This window comes from Podarcis vaucheri, assembly GCF_965113315.1.
Source record: "Podarcis vaucheri genome assembly, chromosome: 11".
NCBI classification, from domain to species: Eukaryota; Metazoa; Chordata; class Lepidosauria; order Squamata; family Lacertidae; genus Podarcis; species Podarcis vaucheri.
In genome coordinates this window covers 48,673,388-48,697,721 of record NC_138749.1, presented here as the reverse complement: position 1 = coordinate 48,697,721, position 24,334 = coordinate 48,673,388, and the positions used below count along the sequence as shown (strand labels likewise).

General features: G+C 41.0%; 1 protein-coding gene across 5 annotated transcripts in view; it reads right to left on the bottom strand.

Moving 5' to 3' along the window:
* Positions 1 to 24,334, bottom strand: part of PRDM6 (PR/SET domain 6) — a 98,282-nt gene that overhangs the window by 4,255 nt on the left and 69,693 nt on the right. For 2 of the 5 annotated variants that reach the window (XM_082191587.1, XM_082191586.1), the window contains exons 6-8: positions 17,848 to 18,190; positions 12,322 to 12,360; positions 2,899 to 3,075 (exon numbers count right to left, since the gene is read on the bottom strand). In XM_082191587.1, coding sequence (XP_082047713.1) covers positions 2,899 to 3,075; positions 12,322 to 12,360; positions 17,848 to 18,190 — 559 coding nt within the window. The remainder of the gene's footprint in view (positions 1 to 2,898; positions 3,076 to 12,321; positions 12,361 to 17,847; positions 18,191 to 24,334) is intronic. The other 3 variants (XM_082191589.1, XM_082191588.1, XM_082191590.1) reach the window with 3 other exon arrangements.

Below are 24,334 nucleotides of genomic sequence, written 5' to 3'. Positions count from 1 at the left end.
TACTAAAATCTATTTACACAGCAACTACATAAAATCAATCTGATTGCTGGCACTGGTTTTGGCTCTGCTTTCCATTGGCTCTATTAATCCAGCATAATGGCTCCGTGGGCACCATTAGTGGACACAGTAGAACTGTATCATCTCAGGCAGTCCCTACTTGAATTCTGACTGTGCTGGTCTTTGCAAAGTTTGGGCTCTTCCTCCCCACCTCCATGCCTGATCTTACACTTACAAGCATGGTGCCCAGACCCGTCTTGAATGGAGGCTAGGCAACCATTGTGATGATCTCTTGCATAAACAGCTCGTTCATAAGGTCTCTGATAGTTCACAGTGACAGATATCCTCTTACATTAACCAAATATAAAATGCCCGGTAAATAAAATCAAGTTCAGTAAGAAGTTGATGATTGTTATGGAACACACCATTTTTAATGGCCTCTTCCTGTGCCCCAACCACAGCAGAGAAATAAGATTTTTTTTTAAAAGCTCAAATTAGCTTTACTTAAATGAAAATCATTTTGCATAGGATTAGGGTGCACATGCGGTGTTTAAGGTTAGACTTTTATCTTTTTTAAACATGGGACAGAGTTTGACAGCTGCCAGACATTTATATTCTTATAATCTGCAACTGTTATTACTGGATTTATGGTGTTTTGTTCTTCTGCAACCTTGTGTACCTTGAGCACCACAGATAATTTTTACCCAAAGCAATACAGCATGCCCATTCTAGAAGTGGGGTCTGAAGCCAGATCCTGAACCTGACTTCTACTGCAAAATAAGGGCTTTGAAGTGATCTAATGCTGTTATCTAACATAAACCTGTTTAAGTGACTTCTTTGCTCTACATGCCCCCCCCCAAAAAAAAACAGGAACAGAATATGATACTAACTTGTGGTCACATGGGTTTAGAAAACTGGTGATCTTTTAAAATTACCTGATTTACCTGAACTAGTTTAAAATATAGGTAATAAACTGCCTTGTTTACATCCTCATATTAGCCTGAAAAGTGCATTAAAGATTCCATCACCAAATCTTGCAAGGCAACTATAATGTCAAACCACTTATAATTTAGAATGGAATTCCACATTGCCCACTAAGACTGTGCAGTAGAAAATGGGATTTAAGGATCAAGTGTAGAGGTCTAGACTTTGAAAGTGGGATCGGTTCACTTTCTTCTTTCTGTTGGTCTTGACTTCTCTGCAGAGACTTACTAATACCTGGCCATTAGTTTCTTGCCCAGGGTTTATGAACAGCCACAGAAGGAAGGGGCTGAACCAAAGCCCCACTGATTAAATTGAATCTTTATGTTTATTTATTTAAAACATTCACCTACTGCCCTTTGTCCTATTTAGGATTCCAGGGCAGTGTACAGCCAATTATACAGTAATTAAAAAATAATAATTAAAATTAACTATAGATTGAAATGCCTGGGTGAATAAGAATATTTTCACCTGGTGCCAAAAGAACTGCAATGTAGGTGCTAGGAGAGCATCTTTAAGGCAGGCACTCCATAGCTATTGCCAAGAAAGCCCTTTCTTTTGCTGTTGATTAACTTGATTCTGATAGAGCAGGCATGGCCAAACTTGGCCCTCCAGCTGCTTTTGGACTACAATTCCCATCACCCCTGACCACTGGTCCTGTTAGCTAGGGATGATGGGAGTTGTAGTCCAAAAACAGCTGGAGGGCCAAGTTTGGCCATGCCTGTGATAGAGGGTCTCTGCAAGATCTTACCGTATGGACAGATGGTTATGGGAAAGGCACTCCTTTTGGTATTTGGGTTCCAAGCCATTTAGGGTTTTAAAGGTAAATATCAGCGACTTAAATTAGGCATGGAAGCAAATAGGAAGCCATTGAAGTCCTTATAAAATTGGCACGATGTGCCTACAACACGACATAATCAAGAATTCTGAGGATGCCTTCTACATCAATTCAAACTTCTAAGTCACCTTCAAGAGCAGAAGCATATATAACACATTGCAATAATCTAATGAGGTAATAATAATAATAATAATAATAATAATAATAATAATAATTTATTATTTATACCCCGCCCATCTGGCTGAGTTTCCCCAGCCACTCTGGGCGGCTCCCAATCAAGTGTTACCAGAGCTTAGATTACCATGGCCAGACTATCCCTTCGTTCATTGGTGAATGAAGCAAAGCTGATAAAAGGCATTTCATTCCATTGAGGCCACCTGGTCTCTAGAGAAAATATAAGCATCTAGCAACTGCACATGTGCTCTTTTAGAAAGAACACAACCCTGCCTAAAACATGCACTTCCTACATCCAAGAACCATCCATCCCCGGTGCCACAATCTTGTTATGATTCAATTTCAGTTTATTGGTCCTTATCCAGCACTCACAAATTTTGCTTATTACAACAATGTAAAATGATGGCTTTTTGCCCACGCCACATCTTCTCTATCAGAAATATTTCTCTTTGTAATCAGCACATGCACGACAATTGTTGTCTTGGATTCTCCCTACTTTTGATGTTCAACAATCTGGACGCCCTACGCTTGAAATTTCAGATAAAGCCTTCCTTTGATACTTTCAGATAAAATCACTGGAAGGGCTGCTATTGAAAACTGCTTTCCCATTAACAACAAGCTGTCCCTAGTGAACTGCTTACAGATATTTGACAGACATTCACTATATATATGAGCATGATCTTACGATTTTAAGGGAACATTAAATGGGTTGGTTGCAACCAACCAACAAAGATCTGATTCTGCACAAATGCTATTGAAATGACTTGGTCTTGCTCAAGAGCAGTGCCTGGAGGACTGTGGGGGGTATTCTGAACTCCAATTCCAAACAGACCTATTCCAAGGGCTAGGATATTTACTGATTCTTGTCTAAATTCCCTTCCTGTTCCTCTGGTCCTTTGATTACTTACTTAAAGGGCTTCTCCCCTGTATGTGTCCGGATATGATTGTTGAGTGTAGTAGCACCAGCAAAGGCACGACCGCAATAGCCACACTTGAAAGGTCTGTCACTGGAATGGGTGACTACGTGGTTCCGTAGCTCTGAAGGTTGGGAGAAGGATTGGGAGCAGTGTCCACACTGATAGGGCCTGCAGAAAATAGAAACACCCAATGTGATCACTACTTATTTTTACTGAAGCAAATGGAAAATAATTTGGGTGGTGCAGCTGAGCTTTGGAATGTTAATTTTTGCAAGGGAATATATTAGTGGGCTTTCTTAAGTCGTTTTGTTTCTCTAGTCTTTTGAAAAAATAATAATAGTAAAAATGAACATATAAAAACGCCGTACTATATTCTGTAAAGTCCCATCCTTGAAAATAAATATATCATAAAGGGCTCTTTTGGAGAACACTCCCCACTCCCTCATACACTAGCAGCTTATTACGATAAAAGATAACAGAGTCAAATTATAACCATCTCCAAATCTCCAGCATATCCTGTTTTACATATTACAGGTCAGAAAGACCAGTTGGGGAGGTCTTTGCTAAAATGAGCGACATGAGCATCGCTGTCTTTAATTCTTCTCAGGATGTGCAGAACAACTGCTGCATGTACCCAAAAGAATCCAAGATGGCGCACCCAGTGTTTCCTCTTTTGTTCTGAGTACCCAAGGCAGCTCATTCCAGATAAATCGGGGTTTGGGAGATGGCCTCATTTGTGCTTTTCTGCTGAGTTTTGTCAATGCCTAAAATACAATATCCTTTCTATACTGAAAAGGGGAACTTCAGATGGAATGCAGATTTAGATTAACAGTTCTGAATTCTATTATTCACTAATTTAAGAGCACTCTTGGGGCATGTATTTAACATGTTATGAGCTGTGATGGTTTTTTATTGTTATGTGATGTGCATGTGAGTGCCTACTTGAGCTCCCCTTTCAGTGATGCGTTGCCTTTCAGCATGGTAAGGACTCAGGGTCTTAGTAAGCATATTAACATGATTTTAAGAATTAACTACCAGAGGGGGGGATAATTGCCCCCATGATTCCCAGCTACAATATATCCCCCCCCCCTTAGCAATAGGAGCTTGTTTTCTAATGCTAATTGCTGTATGTGTGTGATTTCAGAGAGGAGGTGGCTGGGGTATGAAGGCTTAACCCTCCCCTTCCTATGCACTGTGATCTTCTAACAATCCTACACTCTTGCACGTTATTTAATTTTTAAAAACACACATTAATTTAATGTAATTAGGCCCTCAGACACACATTTTGGAAATACCTATGCATGGCTGATACTAAACCACACACACAAACCAACACACAAAACAAAACATTGTTTTGTATGTAGTAAGTGCATGTTAAAGACTGCTACTAGATAATGCTTTTATTTTTCCACCCACATCAAATAAATGCTTTCTATAACTATCAGCAAAGAAAGAGCTTGATATAACAAGATTAAGTCTAGTGAGCTTTGGCCTTCTGGCGAGGTTTTGTCTTTCATGTGATTATTGGATAATCATTTGTATGCTATGTGTCCACCAGTTCAACGGTGTCTTGCATAAACTGAGGCTAGTCAAGGTCTTCAGTGGTCCATTTCAGACTACAGTCTCCCTAATATATGTCCTATGATTGGCAGGACAGGAAGGTTATTTACTTATGAGGCACCCAATGTGTGGGTGTTAATATTTAAAATAAAGGGTACACATGCAAAATCCAATACCACAAGACTAATATCTCAAACCAAATTTGGTCCAAACCAGGTCATAATTAAATATAAGAAGACAACACAGCTATTTGCAGAAGGCCTAATCATATCTACTTCTGAAATGTGATGTTCATCCTCTCAGTTCTCACGGAGATGTATTCTCAGTGGGACTAGTTTTTATATCAACGGAAACCAAATTCTACCTGTAACTTTCCCAAGTACTCTGTTAGTTTGCATAAAAAGACACTGGTGACATAGCAAAGCCAGGACAAAAATGACAAACTCTTTGTAATAGATTTTTTTTTGCAAAGAAGATCATTTTAAACTAAGCTTGCTTGCTTTCCATTAGTGACACTATCCCTAAAGTGGTCTAATTCTAAGATCCTACACCACCACCCGCCCCATTTTGCAGGCGCTGTGGGTTAAACCACAGAGCCTAGGACTTGTCGATCAGAAGGTTGGCAGTTCGAATCCCCGCGACCGGGTGAGCTCCCATTGCTCGGTCCCTGCTCCTGCCAACCTAGCAGTTCGAAAGCAAGTCAAAGTGCAAGTAGATAAATAAGTACCGCTCCGGCAGGAAGGTAAACGGCATTTCCGTGCCTGCTCTGGTTCGCCAGAAGCGGTTTAGTCATGTTGGCCACATGACTCGGAAGCTATACGCCGGCTCCCTTGGCCAATAAAGCAAGATGAGCGCTGCAAACCCCAGAGTCGGTCATGACTGGACCTAATGGTCAGGGGTCCCTTTAACTTTACCTTTTACCGTTTGTTAGAAACAGCTCATAATGTTGCAAGCCCCAACAACAAATGTAATGTGTGAGCATTAAAATGAAGGGGAGGAAAATACAAAAGACACTAGGCTAATTAAATTTTGAAAAAGGGATAGAATGGAAAAGCATAAAAATGTATTCAAGAAAAGAAATCTTCTACTTATTTTATCTATTTGTTAAGTATGGGAAGCTAATGCAAAGAGAAGCACTGTTCCCACTACCAGGCCCCCACTGTAAGCACAGCGATTACAGTTGCAGGACAGCGACTCTGTTTGGGACACCCAAATATATTGGGCTAAACTACTATGGAAAGAATCAGAACATTTACTGCTGCTGCCTAAAGCTCTTGTCAGATATTATGCAAAAAAAGAAAGAAATAGACGTTACCTCCTAGCCCTGACCCCAACATATGCTTGTCGATCACAGACTTATGCTTAGAGGTTTATGATGATAGACTTCCACCCTTCTATGTTTCAGATTTTCCGCATACAGTGTTAAGCTTTGCAGACGACTGCAATTTTATACCCGCTTTCCTGGAAGCAACTCCTATTGAACTCAATGGGACTTACGTATGAGTAGACATGAGCAGGATTGCACTATAAATATTCTAAGGCGCTTGAGCCTCTTCACCCATCTGGCTATTTTTAATGTAGGGAGATGCGTTTTTAGTTTCCTATTAGTGTTTTAAGAAAATTAAGATTGTATCTTTAGGCATATTAATGATTTTAATAGCGAGGAGCAGCCCAAGGCACAGCTCACGTCGTCTGCATTTTTAGAGCCGATACGACAGTCTTAATTGCTTTCTCCCTTTTACAAATGTGCGCCTCTAAATAGCTAGAATCCAAAGCTCTAAAGGAAAGGAGACAATGGTGACCAAGCATGTACAGCAATTCAATTAAGCATAAAATAAAGTGTACTCCCTCATTCGTCAACTGAACTGCTTAATTGTGACTACTTGCATCGCTGATCACCAATACTATTATTTCACAGTGCTTCAGAGCAATGATCGTAGAATTTTTTAGCTTGACTAATGGCCTAGCGTTGGTCAATAGTTCAATATTATATTATTTTAATTACTCACATTATAAAATATTTGATGAGTGTTTCCCAACAAGTTTCAAAGAAAAAGTTCTAAAGCTGCAATATGCCACTGCAATGGAGCCCTTTATGGAGCCTTGATTAAGCCCCTGGCATTAGCCATGGACCTCGAATTTTCATAAGCACGTAAGAGCTTGCTGGAACAGGCCCAGGGCCCATCTGGGCCAACATCCTATTACCACAAGATGTCTGCAGGAAGCACACAAGAAAGGAACTAAGTGCAACCACTCTCTCCCCTCCTGCAGTTTTCAGTAACTAGTATTCAGAAGCATGCTGCAACCTACGGTGTAGGCAGAACATAGACAACATGGTTAGTAACCATTTATAGCCTTATTCTACCTGAATTTGTCTAACCCACCCCACCCCCGCTCAAATTCCTAGTGAGCTCCAACCACCACCATCTGCATGTAAAATGAGAGTCACTGTGACATCCCTGAAAGGACTATGGTGAAGGTGATTGGTAAGATTATTAAGGCTGGTAAAATGGACAATTAAGCCACTGACAATTTTTGAGTTTGTTCAGTAGTGTGATATTAAGGTTTTATTGCATTGTTTTAGTATTGATGACTTAGCTGCCTTAAGTATCTGAAGATGTAGATTATACAGTTCAAAACGAATGAGTGAAAGTTCTCATCTTCCTGTAACGTAGGTTTCCCCCTCTAGTTCTCCTGTGCTGACTTGCCTTCCCCCTGCCCACGTGAATTACTGCTTGCACTGGTATATTTACACTGGTATAAGAGTTCGTAAGACCTTGGATCTGTATTGATAACTGTGGAGTATCTATAGAGATCTGAAGATCCCGAGAGCTTTGTCGTTCTCCTCCTGAGCATATGCTAAACTTATATAAGTCTCTGCAATGTACATCCATAGCATGTTTTTTTTAAAAAAAGACTGGATTGCTTGCACAATATAAGTATTGTGTATGTGTATATGTATATATATGTGTGTGTGTGTGTGTGTGTGTACACACACACACACACACACACAAATAAATAAATAAAAACATTGTGTTCTCCAATTGATCTTTCACTCTATTCAAAGCAGCTGCATGTTAGGAACCTGTCATATACAGCTGCAGACGAAGCATTGCCCTGTGAACCAAAAATATTCTACCAGACTCACAATGGGGATTCTTCATTGCACATGTAGAACATGTTTCAAAGCCTTGAATGAATTGGGGGAACCCCAGTTTACCCAGAGCTCAAAGCATGCAGAGTTTGGGACCACATATTTCCTATACAATGTGAGCGCATGTGAAATCCTATACCTCAAAGGCACACACTAATAATTACTCTATAACTACTGTCATTACTGTGGGACAAGAGGGATATGCTTTTCAGCTTTATTCTTCGTTCAAAGGAATTGTTCACTTAAGCAGAAATCATTCATCAAACTGACATGAAAATTCTGGCAATGATAAAACAAAGATGAGTAAGGATAGTTTCTTCTCAAAATATTCTTAAGAATTAAATTATTTTAGTCAAAAACAATACACTGAGATGTGCTGTAATCATGACCCATTGATTTTCTAAGAGTGAGTGGGATCATTAACATTTATTAGCCCCTGGTTATCTATTTTAACAGCTCCCACAACAAACAAATAAGACACTAAATAAAACCAATTAATCTCTTTTTTTAAAAAAAGGCAGGTCAACATGATTAATTTTTTATTCGGCAAAATCATGCTGTTCTTTGTTTGCAAATAGTTACCAAACTGAAATACATGGAACAAAATATGAACAAATAATTAAAAACTACAATGAAAATGGCAAATACAACCCTTTCCAATGCATTCAGACGTAAAAGTTCCACGTGTTTTGTTTCTTTCTAGCGACACTTGATTTTAATTGTCCTTTGAATATTTTTGAGTGTTTTATCAATAATTGTAATGTTTTGTATTTAATTTTTGTAAACCATTTAGAGTTGTTTTTTTTAACAAAAAAAAGAAGTTTATACATTTTGCTCAATAAAAAAATGAATACAGTGGTGCCCCGCAAGACGAATGCCTCGCTAGACGGAAAACTCGCTAGACGAAAGAGTTTTCCGTTTTGGAGGTGCTTCGCAAAACGAATTTCCTATGGGCTTGCTTTGCAAGACGACAATGTCTTGCGAGTTCCTGCTGGTTTTTCCCCCTCCCCCCCTTTTCTAAGCCGCTAAGCCGTTTATCAGCTGATCCGATCAGCAGATAAGCCGCTAAAAGCCACTAAAAGCGCTAATCTGCTAATCCGTCAATGGGCTTGCTTCGCAAGACGAAAAAACCGCTAGACGAAGAAAATCACAGAACGGATTCTTTTTGTCTTGCGAGGCACCACTGTAAGTAAGTTTGCTTTTTCTACACAGGGCTAGCAGATACAATGGAGCTTAATCTCAGATACATGGGCATAAAACACAGCAACTTTGAAGTCTTTTCTTGGTGCCCATAAAGCATCTGAGCACTCGCCTTCCTTGGTCATGACATGGTGAGGGTAATTATCTTTTTCTCTCTAGAAATATACATAGAGCTGAAGAAGGAAATACAAAGTGTGACACTTTCCCCCATTTTGTCTCCCACCTCTATGTGCTTTTCTAAGGCTCAGATCAGTTCCACGGGATGACATTTATCCAGATCTCTTGGAAAAATGAAGTTTGTGCATGTGCACTTTTTCTCTACTCCTGTTCTGTGTGTGTATAAATTGAAAGAGCTGGTGGTGCCTGCAGCATTGATTCAAAAATTCAGATTATGCTTATGGGCCTAAAGTAACTGGCAACCCCTCCACTGATGTGACATGATGATGTAAATTGCCTTTGTGGCATCAGAAAAAGGAATGCCCGTTGCAGGTCTTTTGTGAGTTGGTACCTCATAGGGTTTATGCATGGCAGTGGTTCCCAATTAGCATTTTTAAAGTTTTTATTAGAGTTTTATTAGAGTTTTTTTCTGTTACAATAAAAACAGATAAACGGGGAAAGGTACATATATCTGTTGTCTCCACTTCCAGTTCATATTCTTTTTTGGTTCGACTGCATTTAGTGAGAGACATTTTTGTCTTAGACATCTTGCATTTGGGGGAAAGGGAGGGGGAGAGATGGGGTGTGGTTCTCTTGTTCTACTGCCTGTTATTAGTGATGGGGTTTGTGTCAGCATCCTGTGGGTAGGTTGTGTATGCATTTATTTCTTTATATTGATAAAGCGAGAGGTTAGGGGGCCCTGAGCTGGGTTGGTTGCATTCTGTTGATTGCAGTGTGGCTTGTTTGTTTGGGGGGGTAGATTGTTGGGTCAGGTATGGGGGGATAGGTCATTGTCTTGTTGTGCTGTGTATGTGATAAAGGGGAACCATGCTGGGGTGAAGGTGTTCTCGTGCTAGTTTGAGTTTGTTGGTTAACTTCTCTAGTAGTGCGGTTTCCCATACATTTTGGTACCAGTGGTCTATGTTCATTCCTGATAGGTCCTTCCACTGTCTAGTTATGATATTTCTAGCTGCTGCAAGTTAAGTGACTCATGAGTTCTTTGTCTCGTGTGTGTGTGTGTGTGTGTGTGTGTTATCCTGGAAGATATTTAATAGGGCTAGTTTGAAACCTAATTACTACAGGGAAGCTGGAGTCAAAACCAGGCTGCTAGCACACAGTCAGTAGAGGTTGAAGAAGAAGAGACAGAACATAGCAAATGTTTCAAGAAGTGCCACTAAGCAGATGCATGAGCAAGCAAGAGGCTTGTAAACATTTCTTGTAATAGCTTGAGACAATCTGAGGAAGTATATAGAGCTCAAAAATCCTGAAGTACAAGACATAGTGTTGATTCCAAGGCCTAACATGACTCACATAAAAACTGTCCCTTGTAGAAATTGTGTCAACTGCTAAATATGTGGCAGATGTTTTCTTTCTGCTTCTGTCTGTCTTGTCTCTCACACACCATATACCAACCATCATACAATATGCTGGGGTGGGCAGAAAATAGACTGGGATTCAGTGGTAGATCTCTGGGTGATTTGAAGTAGACTGGCAGGGATTTCTGGCTCTCAGCTTTTAAACAATGCCATCAATTATGCTACTTCATCTAAATTATACTGTTGAAATGAAGTTGGGAGGGGGGAGAGGACTCCCCAGAAGTAGATTTTTGTGTGGAAGGAACTTAATTTCGTTCTGGTACTCAGAACAAATTTCTGGGCTCAAAATTGTTTAATTCCAAGTGCATGACATCTTTTGTAACCTGGATCCAATTGGTGGATCTCAGGGTTCTAGTAAGAACAAAGTAGATCCGCAAACTTGAAATCTGCCAGTTTTCACAATCTGTTGGCATAATTGCTTTGTGACAGCAAATTATTATTGGAGGCCCCATGCAACACTCTGAAGAAGAACAGCGGTCGAAACACATGGGAATCAGTAACAAAAATATATTGTGCACCTCAGGATACCCTACTTCCTTTTCCCTGCAATTAGTGCCTTCCTACTTTTTCTTTCCTGTACAATCAGTACAAATCAGAAAAATATAAGCGTGCCTAATGCTTTTCAATTCCTACTCAGTTAAGCGCTTAAATCCCATGAAGCTTGTTCTTCTTTCTCTGGTTTGTGCCCAGGTGGGTTAATTTAAGGTCAACAGATGAAGGAATGGCCATGAAACAGATTTCTGTGGCGGCACATGGCAGAATTTAAAGTGTTGGACATTTAACATTAATTCATTCAGAATTGGAGCTGGTTGTCTGAAACGAGGATTGTACCGGGATGTTGGTTGAACATGTATAATAAGTACTTATATAGCACTTTTTGAATGTTCTAAATATTGGAACATTTAAAGTACATCATATATACTGGCATAGTAAGGTAACTTCATTTTATTAACCCTCTACTGCAGATGGGACCACCTAGTGAGTCCATGGCAGAGATAAGATTTAAGGCAGGGACCTTATTCACTCACAGCTACATTAGCTCTAATCTATCCTACACTCCAATGAACCCAATGCAATTAATGCAGCCTGCACATCATTTAGATATAGAACACAGATGTTGTATTTACTTAAGTGATTTCGTAGGTTTCTTAAGCTTAGTCATTCATGCTAGTATCACAACAGAAATGTAAGCATCTGTAAATACTGCTAAAAGATACAAACACTGCAAAATCGCATGAGTCCTAAAGACACTGTTTTAAAACTACTTGATTTATGACGAGTAGCAAATTGAACTACAAAACAATTAATTTGCAAACTATTGAAAAATTTTATGCAATAATAATTTGTTGCATACAGCTTGCTGTTTTGATTTGGTTTCAATATTCCAGAGTTATTGTATAAACAGAGAGAAAACAAATCTCGATACAATACTTCCTTAAAAGCTATTTTTTGGTATGTTGTGTGATGTGAATATTTATGATTAAATGTTTGCAGGTTATAAATTAGATTGAGGAAGATTGAAGTGTTTTAAGAAAAGCAGAGATTTAAGTAAGCCAATATACCTATAAAAAGTCCCAAACTACTAAATAACTGCTTAAACTGCACATCAAATCACGATTTCTACATCTATATATAGCATGAAAATAGAAAAATTAAGCACTGATTAACATATCTTCTGGGTATGCTCTCATGTGCCATGTCTACCACCTTACAACATCTTATGCACATGACTATTTACAACTAAGCTAAAAATGAAAAAAAAAAAACTGCATATGATACTGTCAGGGGAAATATTCATGAAACCCAAAACATATACTATTTATTAAACATTGCATACTGCACATGACAATTAAGGAAAGAAAGAAAAATAAATGTAAACAAATTGTCCTTTATGAGAATTGGCTTTGAGTTAAAAAATAATGAAATAGTTTTTTAAATGATTCACTGTGATTGAAGGCTTCCGCTTACCCCTTTCTGGAGCCCCCCAAATGGGATTGTTGGGAATTTCTGCAGCAGAAAAACAGAAGAGAAAAGGGATTTCTGACTCCTGGATCAAGGAATAGTGGGTCAATTTGTAAATGGCTGGGCAAAAAACAAGCAAACAAAAAAAATCTTGGAACATCCTTTGGCCAATTAATTTTGGATGAGTTATATTCATCCTTTGATTGTTTCCAGGAGGAACATGAAATGATTTAACAAACAAAAAAAATCACACTGAAGGGTAAGAGGAAACGTAACCTAAATGGTCAAAAGTAGTTTTTTAAAAACCCTAATTAATTTCAAATTCAAACAAAATGTGCATACAAACCTGGATGTACTCAATTCCTAATCCAGGTGAATTAATATCTAATATTAGTGTCGCTGGCTGACTCTTTTATATTGTATTAAATACTACTTCCATAGCTTTAATTAAAATACTAAACATTCTTACCCTGATAAAACTTAATGCTATGCAACTCTTGGATACACTGCTGTACATATTTCAAATTATGAAATAATGAACAAGCACTGTTGACCATGCTCTGCTGTTGTATAATCACCATTTCATGCAATCAAATTTATGCAGGGACTTCACAGTTTATTGCACACAACAGATTATATGTGTTGCTTCAGCATAGTGGATTGCACTCTAGGATTGTGTACAATTCTCTCCTTGGTCTTCAAAAGGCAAAGTAATCTTAGATAATTTCTTAAAAGACATTTCAAAGAAGGGGAAACCACCAGGGTAATATCAGTTAGCTATAACCACTGAAATATAACTTTATGACCAATATTGCATATCATCCTTGGGTGATAGTTTAATAAGATTCATAAACAAAATAGATGCATTTTAAGTTAAATGGGAGCAAAAAATCCAAAATAGTTGTATAAAGTATAAGTTTTAAAAGGTGAACGGTTCTTTTTGTACATTACATCTATCTGTGCACTTTTGAATACAGAAAATAGGCAACAGTCAGTGGAGGATTTCTATGATTATATATCCTTGCTTCTTGAGTGAGTGCCAAACATCTGCAAATCCAATTCCCAAAATTTTGCACTGGGTGAACTGTCTACGTACAGGGTGAGTCTTTTAAAAGAGGCCCCGTGTAACATGTGTTCTCTGTATCCATGGAGCCTCTTTTCAAGGACCCACCCTGTACAAAGGCATCTGTAACTTACCTGTATAATGTTAATACAAGCCCTGGGTGCTTTCATAAAGGCACAAGTAGGAATGGGCAAATCTGTCAATTTTGGTTTCAATCAGTTTGTAATTTTTCAAATCTTTGGTTCAGTTTTCCACATTTCTGCATCAGTGTCCTTTATTTTAAAGTCTTAATGAAAATGAATCAGTATTTTACTGATATACACATTACTTAATACACATATTTATACAAACAATTCTCCCTAATATAATGCATATTTGTATGTTATTTTCACTAATATATGCCTTTATGCATACTTACCCTGAATGTATGCATTTTTGTATACATTATTTAGTTGAAGAATGCATCAAAAGTTTGGAGAAGAGTGAATTCTGAAGGGTGGCTGTGTTCCTATTTGCACAGTGTTTGGGGAAATGTGAATTAGGTAGGGATGCCTTTAAAAGCTGACTAAATCAAATTTTTCTTCCATCTCCCCAAGTCACTCAAATTGATTCTTTATTCAACTCTAGACGCAGTAGTCACAATATTCTTAAGCCAGTGCAACTAAGTGAACTGCAAAGACAAAAGCAACCAAGGCTTGTACTAATAGGGATCAGATGCCTTTGCCCATGAATCCTCACCACTGCTACCACAGTAGAAAAGGAAAAGACACAACCTGTTCTTTCTCTGTAATAAGTCATGGCAGTAGAGATGCTGGTGAATAGGAATCACTGGGCACTGGGTTGAGGTCAAGACTTTATACTGATTATAAATCTATGCTAGTGTTTGAGACTCTGCCTAAGGCTATTGATAATGGGATGACATTTTTGTTGTCAGAGAAGTCACCAAGAGCCACATTTAACTCCCAAGTAGTAGAGATAGCAGCCATGTTTCTCTGGGCTTTGGCAATGGCCTCATGGTGCCACTGAGAGTTGATCACATCGTCAGTATACACCATGTCTATATGAATATGGATCATTCTACAGGTGTTGACTCAGGCCTTGTGACCTACCATAGAGGAGAAACTGTTAAACCGCCCCAAAATCTAGTTTCAATTCCATGGCTCCAGAAGCCCCAATTTTAGAACAGAAGCAGCAGCCCTATTAAAAATCTACTACATGTCCTTCACCGTAAGAGACTTCACATAAAAAACAAAGATCTCCTGGGAATCCAGGAAAGATGCTTTATTTATGTGCTCAAGCCTAACTCAATCGAAAAATACATACAGTACAGTGTATAGTCATGAAATTATGAACATGACATATCACAAAAGGGAGGTGGCTAAGATCCTGGTTTTTCCCCAAGCAGCATGAGAGAAAAATACTACCTATATTCCTTCTTTCTATGTAGAAGAAGGATGGGACCTAAGACGCAGCTACATCCTACTTGTTCCCTTTCCCCAAGAGACCAACATTGTGATAATTACACAGGCAATGGTAATGAGGCACTCAGAAAGAGAGGAGCTCAAGGTTCTGTTTCCAGATACAACACAGTATGCTGTTTTACCAAGTCAGACTACTGGATTATCTAGATCAATACTGTCTACAATCAGCTGTTCTCTTAATGACATCAGGTGGGCACAGCAAGAAACACGCGTGCATGAGGAACACTGATCCGGAAGCACCCCAAAAAAGCATTCCTAGCACCAATATGTTGGGTGGAGGAGGCATCTAACTGAAAGAAGGCACAACCTCTCTGCAACAGATAGCGTAGCCCTCTTTTAGGCTGAGGGAAATTTTGCAGGGCACATCCTTCCACTTGATCACAGATGATACACACTCTCATGACCCTGAAAAATGCAGAGTTGTGAGTGTGACATAACTACCAGCTGCTAAGAATTCTGCTAATCTTCACACAATTCAGATTTTTCAGACGCTCCATTTCCCTACCTACTATATGTTCCATTTTATTTTTGGCAAATGGAAGGACTTTGAACTTTCATTTGAAACCTCGCCCACATACCTAGAGCACCAGCCAGTGCTTCAAAATGGCATCTACATTGGAGGGGTCAGAAATAGAATATAAATAGCTGTGCCAGATTGCAGCTAATGCCAGTGAACTATGAGAATCAGAGTTTCCTCATTCCTTCCTATGAATGAGAGCAGGAGGGTAAGATGTTCAGTATGTGTGGAGTCCCCATGTACACAAACAAAATTGTTCCTCCACAGAAGAGAAACCTTTGTACACGTGTCACTTCAGATTATGCCCAACATAATGATTAATCTGTGCTATGTCAAGGCTAGATAATTTGGTTCGAAATGTTTTTTTTTTTAATTAAGTAGATCTTTCTAATTCAGATTCAGTCAGAAAACCAAGACTTGTTTTTCACCCTCAGGCTTTTGTTTATTGTTGCCTGAATGCCCAGGTTCATGAGTCACAGCACTAATGGGGCTCTTGTGATTAAGATCCTATAAATGTTTGGAGAACTTTGAGAGCTTGCATTTTATTGGCACATTTATTAGTGAGATTGCTGTTACAAGTTTTTGCCATGAAAATATAGGAAGCGCTATTGAACATTCTAACTTCTAGTATGAGAGCAGTAAACAACAATGGAACCTGCTAGCTACCGACATTAACCCCAAAGGATGAGAAATACATATGATATCATTTCCTATCTTGAAACCTTACTATCTTTCATCTTTGGAAATTTTGTGGATTCCTTTAGATGTGTTCTAGCATTTTTAATCTTTCAGTGCAGTGAGATTGCATCCAACTTGTAGTGTGCTGTCAAATATAATAACGCTTAGAGTCACTGAAATCAGTTGACTTTTCAATGGGTCTACTCTGCAGCCCCATTCATTTCAACTAATCTTATACAGCAGGGATGAACAAAAAGTAGTTTGGGGTCTACTCGTGGATCTCTGGGTGATCAGCAAGGGTTTCTAACTCCCATCTACAAAGCTGCTCCTCTGCCCCATGTGAAAACAATAAGAGACTGGGGGTGGGGAGGGATGCTTGGCAGAAAACCAGGACTAGATTTTTGCATGAAAATGTTTAAGAGCTTAGTTCTGATGCTGATTACTGATATGAATTACCAGTTCTGGTAGTGGTTACCAAATCTAGAGCTGAGCATGTGTTCCGAAGCACCCCAGTCCTTAATTTTTAGTGTAAGTCTGCATGGCTCAACCACTATTTTCCACCTGGCCTTGGCTGAAGGAGCTTGGGGTTTTAGTAAAAAATGAAATAGACCTGAAAACCTAAAATCTGCCCAACCACTGTGATACAAGACCAACATGAAATTTGCATTGAAATGTACTGAGGATGCAGAGTGATGAAAGTGGGTTACATGTTTTCCACAGTTCCCGAAATGTTGTAGTAGAGCTCTGAGTTTATCCGTGAACATGGATGAAGAGTTTTGGCACAACTCTTATGTCTTCCAGAGCTCCATTCTAGTCCATTAATGTCCGCTTTCATCACTGAGATCCTGCAGCAGCAATACTTCGTGGATTGCAGCCTGAATGATTATTCCGGGAGTGTTAGTTGTTTTATTAAAGCATCTCTTTGCTGCTAAAGGAAAAGACAAAAACAGAAGCAGTCTTTTTATTGAATTAATCTGATTTTCGTCTTTTGTGCTGCCAGCTATCAAGATTGTCAAATAAACCAGATTTGATTTATAAATAATAGTTCCATTATCTCTACTGGGGCACTGGTCAGAGTACCTGAAATTTTAATTCACTTGTTCAGCTAAATTTCATCCTCAGTTCATGGCCATAAAATTCTGTATTGACAAACTTTCAAACCAACTTTGACTCTGAGGTATCTAGTCAACATTTTTCTTCTGTGTGGATATTAGTTTATTGAATAAGTGGCATCTGTTTTCCTCCACATCACTGGTGGGGTAGGTATTTCCTTTTGACAGCTTTGCACGATTTATGGCTTTGCATGCTCCGAAGAAAAATAGTACTAAGCAAAAAATTCCAATTCATTACCTCTTAGTACTTAATTAAGTTCATACACATTGCACACTATAGGTGAACCCTGAGATGACTATGACAGCTGCTGAGCAGCAAGTTATATTATCTTTCAGAGACAGAATGACTTTTAATTATCTTGACCTCTTTTTTCCATCTGTGATATCCATACATTTCCCTTCTACTTTGTTCCCCCTTTCTAACAGATGTACCAAGCCAAGATTATATTCTTAGTCATTTTCTCTTATCTCTGTGTTTAGGTAGCCCGTGTTTTTTTCCAAATAATAAAGCCAAGCTATGTCCACCATTATCTATGTGTTTTGTACAGCAGCAGATGAATTGCATTGTGCAGGTTCCTCCTAATAATGCTCTGGTGGTGGAAAGGGTAACAGCCTGATAAAGCAAAAAGAAATGGATCTTACTATCAGAAGATATAGAAATAAAGAGTGCCCATGTTTTACCTGTCAGGGTTCTGTGTGCACACATGCATCTGTAAGAGGATCCGTTGGGTGAAAGTCTTAAAGCATTGCCCACATTTCCAAAGATGCCAGTCACTGAACTCTGAATTTAGTTGGCTTGTTGATGTAGGGCTCGCAAGGACTCGCTGGTTTTTTACACTGATCTGGTTAAATCCTGATTCGATAGAGCCTGATTTATCCAGAAGAGAGAAATTCCTGTTACACGGAGTCTGTGGAAATACAATGGACCGCTGTGGAGTGGCAGAGGGTAGTTTGCTACTTTTGTTAAATGGCTGCACGGTATCTTGTCTTGACATGGCTTCCATTACAGTTGAAGGGACATTCACTAAGAGAAGAGGGTGGGGGAAGAGAAAGTTTTTCTTATAACGAAGTATTCAGAGATAGGGAAAAAACCAAAACAATTTGAGTTAACATTAAAGAAATATCTGCCTTCTGCCTATTGACTAGAGCAAGCATTTATTACTAAAGATGCACATTAAATGGGCCAACCTAGTACAGTGGTACCTTGGTTCTCAAACTTAATCCATTTCTGGAAGTCCGTTCCAAAACCAAAGCGTTCCAAAACTAAGGCGCGCCTTCCATAGAAATGCAAAATGGATTAATCCATTCCAGACTTTTAAAAACAACCCCTAAAACAGCAATTTACCATGAATTTTACTATCTAACGAGACCACTGATCCATAAAATGAAAGCAATAAACAATGTACTGCAGTCACACAATCAATCAAACAGTAGCTGAACTGAGATCCACACAGTCACAAAAAAGCCACAAAAATGCAAAATAAATAGCAAAAAGAGGCAGACCTCAGCATAACACTCAAATCGGAAGTGTAACACTCAAAATGGAGCATGTTCGGCTTCCTCAAAAGGTTCCCAAACCAGAACACTTATTTCCAGGTTTGCAGTGTTTGAGTTCCAAGTTGTTGAGTACCAAGGCGTTTGAGATCCAAGGTACCACTGTAATGATCTCAGGCCTGGTCTACTCATGCAGCTGAATGAGGTGGCATAATTCTAAGGTGTAGAATGCACTGTACTTCCTGACAGCGGATGGGAGATTCAATTTTGCATTACTAGAACAGGAAGCAAGTAGCAGGTACACAAGGGTGTTGTTTCAGACTGAGACCACTTCAGGGGCAAAGGGTTAAAGGTCCTCCATTTAGAAGCTGTCCCAGTCCAGATCAGGTTATTTCATGACTGCTGTTACTTAAAGAAATATTCACTCAGGTAACAATTGTGTAAATAATGTGATGTCCAGTTTGGCCGTAAGATCATTAAAATTTAGCTTAAAGGAAAAGTTACTTTGAAGGGGGAAACCCCTTACATCCTTCATTATTTATTCTTTTGCAAATTTATATTCACTATAATTTATTCCATACAAAATGTTATTGCACTTAGTTTCACATTTTGAACAATGTATAAGGTACAGAGAACAGTGAATAGCATCAATGATTTCTCAGGAGTCAGAGATAGTCTCCAGTTTTACGGCTGTTTGCTGCTGTTCTTAGAGTTGTCATTTTTTAATTGCCATATATTAGGGGTGCGCAACCACTTTTTGCTATGGCCAAATAACAATTTGGGGTAATTTTACTATTCCCTGAACCACAGTGTCAATAAATCCTGTCAAGTTGGATCATAGACACCACAAAGCCTTGTCCACTGCTCTGCCTGAAAGTGGGGGGCGGGGGGGAGGAATCTTCAAGACTTCTCAGGCAGCATTAAGGACAGACTCATTTTGTAATGCCTGTCTGGATGACATCCCCTGCCAGCATAACATGGCCAGTGTGAAGCTGCAAACATGTAAAGAAAATGTACAAGCAAGAACACACATTGACCATGTCTTAATTATTTTAATTATTTAGGAAAGGAAGAACAAGAGACAAACCCCTGCTTCTCCCCTGCTTCAAAATATGAAATTAACATGGATTTTGGAGTTTTGGTTGGTCTGATGAAGGTAAGAATGGATTCTGGAGGTAAATTAATTTCTTTTAGTTCCCCCACAAAACCCTGTTTGTCAACAATTTGGCAGGCTTAATCCGCTCGGTGCCTTCAAATGTAATCTGTCAAAAGGGGGGGAAGTGATTAAAAAATCAGTTCCTGTAAAATAATATCAATGTTCTTTTCACACTTCCTTAGCCAGAACATAGGAGGCAATCTGTCCTATATGTACATAGAGCCGTCTATACATGAAGGAGCGTCTCCACCCCCATGGTTCAGCCCGGACGCTGAGGTCCAGCTCCAAGGGCCTTCTGGCGGTTCCCTCCTTCTGAGAAGTGAAGTTACAGGGAACCATGTAGAGGGCCTTCTTGGAAGTTGCACCTCCCTTCAGATGTCAAAGAGTGAAACACTTATATGACCTTTCGTAGACAGCTGAAGGCAGGACGGTTTCAGGAAGCTTTTATTGTTTGATGTTCTGTTTTGTCCCTTTATATTTTGTTGGAAGCTGCACAGAGTGGCTGGGGCAACCCAGTCATATGGGCAAGGAACAAGAAATAAGTTGTTGTTCTTGTTTTGTTATAGCTTGCCCTTCCATTAAGAATACATCACTGCACTGCATGTTTGAGTTGCTTGTGCTCAGGCTTAGGTTAAGGGCTGAGTTACAGCAGGGCATGGCTACTAATAATCTAAGAGTTCTGCATGGAAGCCTGATCCAACAGCAGGGGGCTAGCCCTGACACAGGGAGCTTAGAGTTTCAGCTTCTGGACACAAATATATTTGGATCAGGTCTTACACTTTGAATCAATTTACAGGTCATATCCATGAGCTGAATAAGAAGGCAATTTTTGGTGATTCCCCTTGCCATCTGCAGGCCTCCATTTCCCCCTTAATTCTGCTCCAGAGTGTCACCCAATCCTTCAGAGCAATTTGGGGCAGGGTAGCTATAGGAGGCAGAAGGAATAATTGAAAATTGGTCTTGTCCGTGGTCTAGTTATGGATGCATACTGTCAGCAGACAGACACCACCCAATATGCCACACAATGCCCACTTACCTAGTCAGAAGGTGGGCAGCGATGCCAGCCCTCCCCCCAGAGGGCAAAATGACTTCACCATGGTTGCCAGCCACAAACCCAAAGTTCAAATTTGTCCTATCAGGGGCAAGCTGAGGGGTGGAGCCTGGGAGAATCCACAGGGCATCCTTATCACACAGGTGCAGCCACATCAGCCTTTGAATGGGGTCTCAGGCCAGAACTTACAAAGGCATTAGGCAGGTGGCACTCAGAATCATACAAAGGGTACACTTGCCCTGGATAACCCTCACTTAATCTTTCCATGTAACTCTTCTCTTTTAGGTGCCCCTTCCAAGAACGCCTGGATTTCTGGGCAAGGAGCAAAAGTCTACACAAGGGCAATGACTTGGAGTACACAGCTGGGTCTCCAGGCCAGGGCCAAGATGACATGGATGGGCCAACATGGCATGTGCTGGGATGCTCTCATCCCTAAGTTGGAGCATGAAATAGCAAGATGCAGCTCCCCTGATGTGTTGGTCCTGCAGTTGGGTAAAATGATCCGACCACCTGGAAGAGCGTCAACATTATCCTAGTCTCTGACGTAAAGAGAAAAGAGACTACACAAAAAGTCTCCAACAATCACCATCATTGTAGGTCAGAGCTCCTAAAACGTGAGCAGTGGCTGTGCGTGTGGAAGGACCAGCCTGTGTTAACCATGTCCTCTGGAAGATAAGTGTTGTGGAGCAATGGAACACCTTGGTGACCATGTTATGCCACACCCAGCAATGAAGTTTTTGACAGTATGGACTTTTACAGGCCCGATGGTGTACATTTTGACGCCTGCTGGAAAGGAATGCTGGTTGAGCGATGTGGAAGAGGATTGGTTGCAACTGTGGTGTGTTTGGTGGCAAGATGGCAAAAATTAGTCGGCGGATTAAGGCATTAGTTGAAATCCTCAGTCCAATTCTGGATGGGGTGAAGTGGTCTATCACCCCAGCTTCAAGCAGATGTGTTCACAGAAGGGCTGGGCGGTACTCTGATTTATTGTCTAAAACCAGTATGGCATTCACATTGCAATACTGGTTTCATACTTTTTGAGGTAGCAGTACATCATGGCTCCTCAGCTGCCGCGATGTATCAGCAGCTCAAATTGCTTTTGCCTGAGCAGGTGGGCTGCAACTTTCCTCTTGGGGCAGTTGGTTGCTCCAGGAGGAAACACACAGCCTGCCCACTTGGGCAAAGGGAGGCAGGCAGGCACCTTTGAGGTAGAGCTGGGCAATGTTGGGTTTTCAACACTGTGGTTTGGTGATAAACCATGATGTTGAAAGAATTGCATTGGCCCCAACCGGCAAGGCACAGTGAAACTGCCTCAGCTCTCATGACAGGAGCTGAGGCACCTTCACCCCAGCGCATCATGGGCTGCGGCCAATGCAGCTGCCCCCAGGCTGCTGCTCAGCTGGGGGACACAAAAGCTCCTGCCCCAGCTAAGCGAGTCCTAAGGTCCCTGCCACTCACGAATTCAGGAGCCTGTGACAAGGCTATACTGGGAGCAGGAGGGCTCTGCTCCTCCCTGCCGCCAGCATGGGAGGCTGGTGAGCTACCTTACCTGCTTGCTCCCCACTCCCCAAAGATGGACCAGGCTGCAGTAGCCAAGTACACAGAGCCTCTTGGGCTCCTGCATTTGACTGCCTTAACCTGTGTGGGCATGTTGCAAAGCCACCCTATCTGTGCCTTGCAGAGAGTGGCTGCTGACGAGCGTTGGGTCCCAGCTGCCTTCCACCGGGAGAGTCGGCTCCTAAGCCAGCCCACCCTCCCAGACAAAGGCAGTAGCCAAGCAAGGCTGCCTTCACTGGAGCCCACGCCTCGCATCTGGCTCGTGGGAGCTCCTTTGAACTTCTCCATTGAGAGGCGTGCATCTGTGCCCCCTCAATGGAGAAGTGTAACAGAACCCGCACCTCCCAGCTGAGCAGTCGCGTTCCCACTCCTACTACTACTTCTGTGTAAGCAGGAGTGGGATCAGGGCTCTCTCAGCTGGGGAGGGGGAGCACTTTAATGGAACCCCCACCCTCACCACTGGCAGGTCGGGGGCTCCATAAACTGCTTGGCTGAGGCAAGGGCAGCAGCACGTACCTCGGCCAAGCAGTTTAAAGAAGTGGAGGGAGGAACAAGCTGTATTGGCACCTCACCATTGGAGAGCCAGTGTGGTGTAGTGGTTAAGAGTGTTAGTCTCGTAATCTGGGGAACCGGGTTCGCGTCTCCGCTGCTCCACATGCAACTGCTGGGTGACCTTGGGCCAGTCCCACTTCTTTGAAGTCTCTCAGCCCCACTCACTTCACAGAGTGTTTGTTGTGGGGGAGGAAGGGAAAGGAGAATGTTAGCCGCTTTGAGACTCCTTAAAGGGAGTGAAATATCAAATCCAAACTCGTCTTCTTCTTCTCACAGATGCAGCTTGTTTCTCCCTCGGCCAATATGAGGGCAGAGTGCGATGGTGGTCTCATCAGTGGTATATCACAGGTGAAACTGCCACCACTCCCAAGCTTGTTTCGCCCTCAACCTGCCGGGCACTGGAGGTAGAAGGACTCAAGAGTGGTGGGAGTTTCACCACCGATGTACCGCTGAGTGAAGCTGTCATCATGGTCTGCCCCTCATACCGCTCCTGGGTGATACATTGATCTATCACCCAGGCCTACTTTGAGGGCACCCCAATGCCTCATCAGAGCCACCTTGAACCGCTCAGCTGGGGTGGAGTCCCTTCTTCCCAGCTGAGCACAAGCCATTGGGACTCGTACACTGTGTAGGGCTGGCCAATGTATCTTGGCTGCTTCTTCCTCCACTAAGGCAGGGAGGAAGAAATAGCCAAGATACATTCCAGACATCATAATATATCAGCATATTGTGGTCTTTAGATGCTGATATATCGCCCAGCCCTAGTTAAGAGGTTACCCCGTTTGAGGGGTCTAAGTGGATGTCTCTGTCCAGAAGCCAAGCATGGGGCAGATGGGCAGCCTAGTGAGGACCACCTTAGTAGACCTGCATGAATGATGCTCCATCTCAGGCATGACCATCAGCCCATCTGGAGGCTGAAAATGGATATATACCCAATGCGTGAGTCAAAGCCAACCTATATCTGAAATTAATAAAAGTTGTAGCCAATTTTAATCCCACGTCATTGTGCTGTCTGTTGTGTTTTGCACCTGTTGCTGCCTGGCTTTCACCCCTCTGAGGGGCAGGGACACTGCAGGTGGGTCCATAAGCAGTTTCAAAATTTAAAAAAATTCTTTGTGAATTATCTAATCATATGGTGGAGGTTTACAGATGCTGACAGTGATAACTCTACATGAAATACAGGGGGAAAGTAATATATTTTAATGTTATATGGAGGGTGAAGTATGTGTCATAATACTTTGGACCAAGACATAAATTCTGCACCCTCTGCTGATCACTGCTCTCAACAAAGGCATGGAAAACTAGTGATGGTTAACAACCTTCATTGTGCTCTGGACTCAAGGACTCTGCTTGATGTG